Source organism: Coregonus lavaretus (genome assembly GCF_964263955.1).
Source record: "Coregonus lavaretus genome assembly, chromosome: 17".
NCBI lineage: Eukaryota > Metazoa > Chordata > Actinopteri > Salmoniformes > Salmonidae > Coregonus > Coregonus lavaretus.
In genome coordinates this window covers 45,569,155-45,579,828 of record NC_140004.1, presented here as the reverse complement: position 1 = coordinate 45,579,828, position 10,674 = coordinate 45,569,155, and the positions used below count along the sequence as shown (strand labels likewise).

At 42.8% G+C, this 10,674-nt stretch overlaps 1 protein-coding gene across 1 annotated transcript in view; it reads right to left on the bottom strand.

Annotated features, from left to right (window-relative positions):
• Positions 1–5,946, bottom strand: part of LOC311144942 (annexin A3-like) — an 11,005-nt gene extending 5,059 nt beyond the window's left edge. Inside the window, exons 1-12 of the mRNA XM_084181130.1 lie at positions 5,814–5,946; positions 4,906–4,953; positions 3,586–3,673; positions 2,084–2,178; positions 1,845–1,958; positions 1,650–1,740; positions 1,396–1,475; positions 1,242–1,298; positions 962–1,055; positions 782–877; positions 211–269; positions 1–94 (exon numbers count right to left, since the gene is read on the bottom strand). The exon at positions 1–94 is cut by the window's left edge and continues 29 nt beyond it. Of these exons, the coding sequence (XP_084037256.1) occupies positions 1–94; positions 211–269; positions 782–877; positions 962–1,055; positions 1,242–1,298; positions 1,396–1,475; positions 1,650–1,740; positions 1,845–1,958; positions 2,084–2,178; positions 3,586–3,673; positions 4,906–4,920 (883 nt within the window). The 5' untranslated portion in view covers positions 4,921–4,953; positions 5,814–5,946. The remainder of the gene's footprint in view (positions 95–210; positions 270–781; positions 878–961; positions 1,056–1,241; positions 1,299–1,395; positions 1,476–1,649; positions 1,741–1,844; positions 1,959–2,083; positions 2,179–3,585; positions 3,674–4,905; positions 4,954–5,813) is intronic.
• Between the last annotated feature and the right edge of the window lie 4,728 nt (positions 5,947–10,674).

Sequence of the window (10,674 nt, the reverse complement as noted above, 5' to 3'; positions counted from 1 at the left end):
AAAGCTTCTTGAACTCTGCTCTGATGTCCAGCATGTCTATCTCTGACCGGCTGACCATGATACGGTTTAGGGTGCACTCATCCGTTCCTCCGCCCTGGGGGACATACCCACTGAAACTCTACTATGGAATCATAACCATTTCCTAACATACAGCGACTATCACACAACAATGTGCTCATTGTATTCAACATAAAAATATACTGTCCGTACCTTCATGCTTTGATGCAGGCGTTCAGCTAGGTATGCTGGGACATTCTTCACACATTTCACTAGAGGAGAGAAACAGCATCATAACTGGTGGTGGTTATATATGGGTTAGGGTTAGGGTTAGGGTTACTGGTGGTGGTTATATATGGGTTAGGGTTAGGGTCAGGGTTACTGGTGGTGGTTATATATGGGTTAGGGTTAGGGTTAGGGTTACTGGTGGTGGTTATATATGGGTTAGGGTTAGGGTCAGGGTTACTGGTGGTGGTTATATATGGGTTAGGGTTAGGGTTAGGGTTACTGGTGGTGGTTATATATGGGTTAGGGTTAGGGTTAGGGTTACTGGTGGTGGTTATATATGGGTTAGGGTTAGGGTTAGGGTTACTGGTGGTGGTTATATATGGGTTAGGGTTAGGGTTAGGGTTACTGGTGGTGGTTATATATGTGATGATAAAAGTAGGAGGCCAATTTATGCAAATAGTCATTGTAGTTTTTTGCTTAACAGAAAAACATGATCAGTACAAGCATGGCACAAGAAAACACATTATAACACAGGCATGATGGAGCAGTCGTTTACCAATGGCCACAAGTAGCTCCTCTAGATCCCCAGACATCTCTCCCTCGATGATCTCCTGCAGACTCTTCCCACTGACGGTCTTGTATTCCACCAGAGCTACACAACAACATGACATCACAGGTCAGATATAAGGCTTCTAGCAAAAACAACAATGTTGTGCCCAAGGTCAGTTATCTTTACTTTGTCTGAGTTGAGGTATGCTTCTCTGACACAGGATGTTGATGAACTTGGACTCGTCTGTCCCCCACTTCTTCTCCCCCGCGTTGTAAAGAGTCTGAAGGAAGGGAATAAATAAATATATATTTTAGATGTGTTTCACAGAGATGAAAATGTTGTTATAAATGTTATTATAAATGTTGTTATAAATGGTATTATAAATGTATTTTTTTTATATAAATGTTGTTATTAATGCACCCTAATAACTGTGTCATAACATCTGAGAAACATCAACACACAGCACCTTGGCATCCTCTTTGGCCTTGGCTGCATCCACAAGGGTGTTCTCATCCCGCTTGCCCTTAGATTAAAGACAAATCACATTGAGAGATTTATAGGCCCATTCTATGGACGACAACAGCAACTACAGATCCTATGTTTTGATTGGCTCACAATACCTCGGCCAGAATGAGAATAGCTTCAGCAAATTCTCCCGAAATCTCCTTCTTCAGGTCCAAGGTCAACTTCCTCTCAGTTTCTATGAAAGAAAATCTGTTGCAATGTAAACGTGTCTCCAGGTCAACTATCAAATAATCTTAACATCATCTGATGATGTCATCTCTGTCTAGGTACTGTGTCATTGAATTGATTGGTTGAAACACACAACTGATCCTAGCAATGATTATACTGATTGGTTATGATCAATTCTTACGTTTTAAATAGGCATCAGACAGCTCTTTAATTTGTTTGTTGGATCTTGAGGCGAAGATTTCTATCAAGACACTGTCTTTAGTCCCAATTCCCTGCAACACATTATTCTGGTGTTAGTGTTGAGTACAAATGAAGTTAAATTAAGAAATTATTTGTTTAGGGAGGCAAGAAAAAGGACGTTCTAAAGCTAGCTCACCTTAATGGCCTTGGCGACTTCCTGGCTGTCATAGACGGCAGGGGGCGTGGCCAGCGCAACCAGCAGGTCCTCAAAGTGACCATGGGTGTCCCCTTCTAAGTCCTCCACCAGAGTCTACAGGAAGACAGGTAGACAAGTGATCACACATACACACACAGAAAGAAAGAAAGAGAGAGAGAGAGACATAAGGAGAGGGAGAAAGAGAGTTGTGACCCTGGTAGAAAGTGTTGAGTTCTTACCTTGCCGGTTGCTTCTTGGTAAGCTTTACAGATGAGCTGACGTTGACTACTACTCCTCTGAGTTAGAACATCTATTAAGGTCTTCTCGTTTGTACCTGCAGACAAATCCAACAAGGCTGGTTGGCTATACAACAGAACTGATCCACACACGCACCAGAAAGGATTAGGGATTGTCTCTATAAGAACTATTTGATTTCATTTAAAATACTTTAAATGTGCTTGAGCGAGCTTGCCTGTTGCACTGGAACCAATAGAATAATCCCACCTGGCACTCCAAGCAGGCTGAAGCAAATGAGAGATCTAAAACAAGGCCAGTATTTGAGAGATCTAAAACAAGGCCAGTATTTGAGAGATCTAAAACAAGGCCAGTATTTGAGAGATCTAAAACAAGGCCAGTATTTGAGAGATCTAAAACAGGCCAGTATTTGAGAGATCTAAAACAGGCAAGTATTTGAGAGATCTAAAACAAGGCAAGTATTTGAGAGATCTAAAACAAGGCCAGTATTTGAGAGAGCTAAAACAGGCCAGTATTTGAGAAATCTAAAACAGGCCAGTATTTGAGAGATCTAAAACAGGCCAGTATTTGAGAGATCTAAAACAGGCAAGTATTTGAGAGATCTAAAACAAGGCCAGTATTTGAGAGATCTAAAACAGGCCAGTATTTGAGAGATCTAAAACAAGGCCAGTATTTGAGAGATCTAAAACAGGCCAGTATTTGAGAGATCTAAAACAGGCAAGTATTTGAGAGATCTAAAACAAGGCAAGTATTTGAGAGATCTAAAACAAGGCCAGTATTTGAGAGAGCTAAAACAGGCCAGTATTTGAGAAATCTAAAACAGGCCAGTATTTGAGAGATCTAAAACAGGCCAGTATTTGAGAGATCTAAAACAGGCAAGTATTTGAGAGATCTAAAACAAGGCCAGTATTTGAGAGATCTAAAACAGGCCAGTATTTGAGAGATCTAAAACAAGGCCAGTATTTGAGAGATCTAAAACAGGCCAGTATTTGAGAGATCTAAAACAAGCCAGTATTTGAGAGATCTAAATCAAGGACAGTATTTGAGAGATCTAAAACAGGCCAGTATTTGAGATATCTAAAACAAGGCCAGTATTTGAGAGATCTAAAACAAGGCCAGTATTTGAGAGATCTAAAACAGGCCAGTATTTGAGAGATCTAAAACAGGCCGGTATTGGAACCCAGGTCTGTTCTAGAAGAGGCCAGTATTTGAACCCAGGTCTGTTCTAGAAGGGGCCAGTATTTGAACCCAGGTCTGTTCTAGAAGGGGGCAGTATTTGAACCCAGGTCTGTTCTAAAAGGGGCCAGTATTTGAACCCAGGTCTGTTCTAGAAGGGGCCAGTATATTAACCCAGGTCTGTTCTAGAAGAGGCCAGTATTTGAACCCAGGTCTGTTCTAGAAGAGGCCAGTATTTGAACCCAGGTCTGTTCTAGAAGGGGCCAGTATTTGAACCCAGGTCTGTTCTAGAAAGGCCAGTATTCGTTACCTAGTCCCTTCATGGCCTTGCTGAGAGCCACAGCGTCATCCTTTGCGTTGAAATCTGCCTTGGGCTTGATGCTCCCTCTCTCCCCGGTCTGCACACAAAATAAACCAGCTTATATATTCATATTTCACAAATGAAAACAGTGACACTCAACTTCTATCAATGTGAGAACAGGTAAATGTTGCATTAGGTTGGGGAGTCCATGAGACCTTCCAGGTCATTCAATAGTACAGAAGCGGGCAGAGATACAGACACACAGCCAGTGAGTCACAAGTTTGTGCTATTGTTCGCTAAAGGGGTTTTATGCTTATCAAAACTGAGGTGGCCTAGCCCTCGACTACTGTCTATTTGCACATTGTAAATATACACAGAGTGTACAAAACATTAGGAACACCTTCCTAATATTGAAAAAAATATCATTTTTGCCCTCAGGACAGCCTCAATTCGTCGGGGCATGGACTCTACAAGGTGTGGAAAGTGTTCCACAGGGATGCCGGCCCATGTTGACTCCAATGCTTCCCACAGTTGTGTCAAGTTAGATAGATGTCCTTTGGGTGGTGGACCATTCATAATACACACGGGAAACTGTTGAGCGTGAAAAACCCAGCAGCATTGCAATTCCTGACACACTCAAACCAGTGCACCTGGCACCTACTAACATACCCCGTTCAAAGGCACTTCAATCTTTTTTTTTTTTTGGTCATTTAGCAGACGCTCTTATCCAGAGCGACTTACAGGAGCAATTAGGGTTAAGTGCCTTGCTCAAGGGCACATCGACAGATTTTTCACCTAGTCGGCTCGGGGATTAGAACCAGCAATCCAAGTCTCAATTGTCTCAAGGCTTAAAACCCCGTCTTTAACCTGTCTCCTCCCCTTCAGCTACACTGATCTAAGTGGATTTAACAAGTGACATCGATAAGGGATCATAGCTTTCACCTGGATTCACCTGGTCAGTGTATGTCAATACCTCTTTAAGGAATACCTGGGATAGGATAAAGTAATCCTTCTAACCCCCCCCCTTTACTCCAACCCACACCCCCCCCCCAAAAAAAAATAAAAAATAAAAAATTCATTGTAAAGTGGTTGTCCCACTGGCTATAAGGTGAATGCACCTATTTGTAAGTCACTCTGGATAAGAGCGTCTGCTAAATGACGTAATTGTAAATGTAAATGAAAGAGCAGGTGTTCTTAATGTTTTGTACAGTGTAGAAGATGTTTGTTTTATGCTTTACGCAAAGTTATCTTAAAAGTTATCCGAAGGTATTCATGTGAATTGCCTATTTTATTATCAACGCATGCATCATACACCACTAGTGATCTTACCCATGCATTTGCCATTTCAATGGTGATATGGACCGGTGATCTCCGTGTCTGGTGAGATAAGAACATTCTTATGAAATAGGCCACTTCTCTTACCATATTACTGTTTTAAAAAGTGATAGAGCACAGTAGCCTAAAGCACCAAAAGTGAATGAGATAAAAAAAAATACAATAGAATACAATAAAATACAATAGAATACAATAGAATACAATAAAATACAATAGAATACAATAGAATTGTCACGGATTCTGCCGAGGCTGCTCCTCCTCCTTGCTCGGGCAGGCTTCGGCGTTCGCCGTCCCCGGAGTACTAGCTACCACCGTTAGATGTTTCGATGTTAGATTGGTTTTGTCTGTCTATTGCACCTGTGTCCGTTTGTGTCTGATTATGTGTCCTATAAGTTGCCTGCTTTGTGTTGGTTAGTTTGTGTGTTATTGTTACGCCTGTCCGTTAGTGCTGCGTGTTTCTCTATGTTTGTTGTTTTCCGCACAGTTTGCGTAATCGCTCGCCTCTGTTTTGTGTTGAGGCCGTTATTGTATTTTGCCTAGTGTTTCACTAGTAAAGACTGTTGGACTAAGCTTCGGTGTCCTGCGCCTGACTCCCACACCACATTACATCAGCCCTTGACAAGAATACAATAAAATACAATAGAATACAATAAAATACAATAGAATAGAATACAATAGAATTCATCAGAGCAATGTCAAAAGGATTGCAGATCAAAAACCGTATTCAGCAGTCGAGTCGATCTCAGTGTCAGGTATAGGCAAGATCAATCACATCACATTTTCATAAAACAGTGCATGAAATCACTCCTAACGCACGTCAATACACAACATCCGTCTACAGTATATCCTATTCATAAGACAAAACAATCTCGCAAAAATAAATGTATTGTAATGATTCTTACCTGAAGTTTAGCTACCACTCAACACAGTAGGCAGCAGCAGAAACCTTCCGCGTATTACAACACAGTGCCACACCTTTACCTGAGCTGAGGTGTAGCCTCCCTGTGCTTCCCAATGAGGATGTGACGTCATCCCCTGGAGAACAGAGGCTTACCTGTTAAACAGGTTTATGTTTAATACATGCCGTAGACTAATGTGCTTCTTCGTCGAGACTTTGCTGAATCACTTTTGTTTGAATCATCAAAATGCTGATTTAAAATGTTGAATAGTAATGGTACCATGTCAGAAGTGCAATTCTAGAACACTGTTACCATTTCTATTAATCTAGAACACTGTTACCCTGTATATTAATCTAGAACACTGTTACCATGTATATTAATCTAGAACACTGTTACCCTGTATATTAATCTAGAACACTGTTACCCTGTATATTAATCTAGAACACTGTTACCCTGTATATTAATCTAGAACACTGTTACCCTGTATATTAATCTAGAACACTGTTACCATGTATATTAATCTAGAACACTGTTACCCTGTATATTAATCTAGAACACTGTTACACAATACACAGACGTCAGTTCAATCTAGTTTTGATTTCAAGTAACGTGAATTCAACATGAAATCAACAAAAAATGTGACCATGTCATTGGATTTAGGTTAAGTCACACTTCCTTTACGTTGACGACTTTTTATCAAATCCAATCAGTTTTTCCACATTGATTCGTCATAGTATAGATTTTTGGGGTTCAAATGATGTGGAAACAACGTTGATTCAACCATTTTTTCCCCAGTGGGTAGGCCTACTCTTCTCAAATATTCATGGTTCGGGGAGACTCATATCTCATATTGGTTTTTAATAAAGCTTGCACAGATGCAGTTGGGTACATCGATATTTGAGAATGAATGGTTACTCAGCAAACATTGCAAACCAGTTTTTTTTTACAATCCCTCAAAGGAAAAATCATGTTTGTGGTTTGAACATATGCAATATTCCACAAGCATAGGATATGCCAAAGCCCCTTGGGGGGATGGACTTTTAGTAGTAAAACTGTATTGTAGGTCTGTAGCTCCTTCCTGCAACAGACGGATAGTTTGTCATTACCATAAAAAGACTGACTACTAGTTAAACCTGGGACACTATCAGGTTTGACTGGCCTTACAGAAACAACCCAGTTAGCAAGGAATATACAAGCATGTGTTTAACATTTTTATTACTAAAAAGGCACAGAATACAGGCATCGTATTGATAGCATTGGAATTATTTCCACAAATGATAGCACCAAAAAATCTCCAACTTCCCACTGTTTTTTTGATAGGCACACTGTTCTATGAAATTAAAGACAGATTGAGAGAGAGAGAAAGAGAGCGAGAGAGAGAGAGTGAGTGAGTGAGTGAGAGCGAGAGAGAGAGAGAGAGAGAGAGAGAGAGAGAGAGAGAGAGAGAGAGAGAGAGAGAGCGAGAGCGAGAGAGAGAGAGAGAGAGAGAGAGAGAGCGGGAGCGAGAGAGAGCGGGAGCGAGAGAGCGAGAGAGAGAGCGAGAGAGAGCTATTGACAAATCAGTGCCCCACAAAATGGTTTTCTGCAGAACATTCAGTGCTGTGGGATGCTGTGCTGCAGTAGTCATGTGTCATAATCAATCAATCAATAATTCACACACCACAAATGTTACACATCATTCTTACAGATGATGGAAAAAATTGATTATATGATATGGGTAATAACATGATATGGGTAATAACATGATATGGGTAATAACATGATATGGGTAATAACATGATATGGGTAATAACATGATATGGGTAATAACATGATATGGGTAATACATGATATGGGTAATACATGATATGGTGTAATAACATGATATGGGTAATAACATGATATGGGTAATAACATGATATGGGTAATAACATGATATGGGTAATACATGATATGGTGTAATAACATGATATGGGTAATAACATGATATGGGTAATAACATGATATGGGTAATAACATAAATAATAATGCATACTGCAATATCAACATGTCCCAAATGGCACCCTTATGACTATATAGTGTCCTATTGTCAAAAATAGTGCACTTCATAGGGAATAGGGTGCCTTTTGGGATGCGGTCATAGTGTTGTGGGATTGAACTTGTATGCACATTAAAACATATATATAACTGAGGCATTTGGGGTATTTTGGCACAATGAAGGCAAGGCATAAAATAAAACAGACACACATCTTGTATAAAATATTACAATTTAACCGTAACATGTCCAAATTAAAAAAACAAGAAATCAATTCTGTTATAGTAATAATCACAAGGCTACAGCCGCATCCAATGGGAGTGAGTGGGTGGGTGGGTGGGTGAGTGGGTGGGTGAGTGGGTGAGTGGGTGTGTGGGTGGGTGGGTGGGTGGGTAGGTGGCTGGGTGGGTGGCTGGGTGGGTGGGTGGCTGGTTGGGTGAGTGGGTGGGTGGGTGAGTGTGTGGGTGGGTGGGTGGGTGGTTGGTTGGTTGGGTGGGTGGGTGGGTGAGTGGGTGGGTGGGTGGGTGAGTGTGTGGGTGGGTGTGTGGGTGGGTGGGTGAGTGGGTGAGTGTGTGGGTGGGTGGGTGGGTGGTTGGTTGGGTGGGTGGGTGGGTGAGTGGGTGGGTGGGTGGGTGAGTGGGTGGGTGGGTGGGTGGGTGGGTGAGTGTGTGGGTGGGTGGGTGGGTGGTTGGTTGGGTGGGTGGGTGGGTGAGTGGGTGGGTGGGTGGGTGAGTGAGTGTGTGGGTGGGTGTGTGGGTGGGTGGGTGGGTGGGTGGGTGGGTGGGTGGGTGGGTGGGTGGGTGAGTGAGTGAGTGAGTGAGTGGGTGTGTGGGTGGGTGTGTGGGTGGGTGTGTGGGTGGGTGGGTGGGTGGGTGGGTGGGTGGGTGGGTGGGTGGGTGAGTGAGTGAGTGAGTGAGTGGGTGTGTGGGTGAGTGGGTGTGTGGGTGGGTGTGTGGGTGGGTGGGTGGGTGGGTGGGTGAGTGAGTGAGTGAGTGAGTGGGTGGGTGTGTGGGTGAGTGGGTGGTTGGGTGGGTGGCTGGGTGGGTGGGTGGGTGAGTGGGTGGGTGGGTGGGTGGGTGGGTGGGTGGGTGGGTGGGTGGGTGAGTGAGTGAGTGGGTGTGTGGGTGGGTGGGTGGGTGGGTGGGTGGGTGGGTGGGTGGGTGGTTGGTTGGGTGGGTGGGTGAGTGGGTGGGTGGTTGGTTGGGTGGGTGGGTGGGTGAGTGGGTGGGTGGGTGGGTGAGTGAGTGAGTGAGTGAGTGAGTGGGTGGGTGTGTGAGTGAGTGGGTGGGTGGGTGGGTGGGCACCAACCTAGCTAGGCTATATCATCTGCAGTAGCAGCATTCTATAATGCACACAGTCGATGGAAACACCAGTTTTTCTCTTGATCTGAATCAGATGGATTTTACAATCATTCACCGATGGAATTCCACTCTTTACCCTTGGTGAAAACACTTTGGACGATTTGTATGGATTTGGAAATGCATGAGACAGTACTGCATGTAATGGCACTTATGGAAAGCTTTTGAGCTAAAATACATAGTGGCTGCTTTTACACAGGCAGCCCAATTCTGATCTTTTTTCACTGATTGTTCTTTTGACCAATCAGATCAGCTCTGAAAATGATCTGATGTGAAAAAATTTGATGTGATTGGTCAAAAGACCAATTAGTGGAAAAAAAAGATCAGAATTGTCTGCCTGTGTAAATGTAGAAAAACACCCCCTATTCCCTAGTTCACTACTTTTGTCCAGGACCCAGTGGTGCACTATAAAGTATAGATCAATGTTCCCAACTCCAGTACTCCAGTACCCCCCAACAGCCCAACTCCAGTCCTCCAGTACCCCCCAACAGCCCAACTCCAGACCTCCAGTACTCCCAACAACCCAACTCCAGTCCTCCAGTACTCCCAACAGCCCAACTCCAGTCCTCCAGTACTGTTGGTGGTACTGGAGGACTGGAGTTGGTATAGGGGATAGGGTGTCATTTCAGACACACAATATTACTAGGCTGGATCTTAGTTCCACAAGCAGATACCTTAGTTTGAGGAGAGAGTGTGTTCATGGATTAATTGCACTTGAGAATATATCATTTACACACTACTCATTCAGTTGTGGGCAGAAGACCATAACACACTATAGGCCTGTATCCTAACAGTTTTTTGTGCAAATCTTCCATTGAAATGAATGAATGATGAACGAAAGTGGCGTTAGGATTGGGTCCTGACTGTGTTTAATAACCGTCATAGTGGTCATATTGGGGTACTGCAATTAAATAATGCAGCCGAGCTTTCGCTAAACTATTCAAATGATTCAAGACAAGCTGGAGCAAAGTGCCTGAGCTACTGGATGTTGATCATTTTGGCGTTGTTGTTGTCATGGACACAGAAAGAGAAAACAAGGCAGCAGATTTCTCCCGACTGATTCCAAACTCTCTAGTCGTTCAACGACGACGACAAGTCGAAAACAATAATAAAACGACAGGAGACCCAAATAGATTCAAATCATGACACCATAGTTCGACAGTCGTTCACTCCTTTTCCTATTCCTGAGGTAGCCCAGTTCTGAAATGATTTGAATAAACGCTGAAAATGCTGCTACGCTTCCCTTTGTACTTTTATCTCTCATCGCGGTCATATAAAAATACATTAACAAACAATATCTTACTCCATAAGTACAAACAAACGCTTTTTAGAAAATAACATTTCTTTTAGATTTCTCATAAAATACTCCTCCACTCCGGGAGATGTTTCCCCTTGAGTATGTTACTTCTACTGGTTTAAACGGACAACTTTGGTGCCCCGCCTTGGAAATTAACTAGCAAGGGGAAACACTTGTGGGAGGTGGAGGGGATCC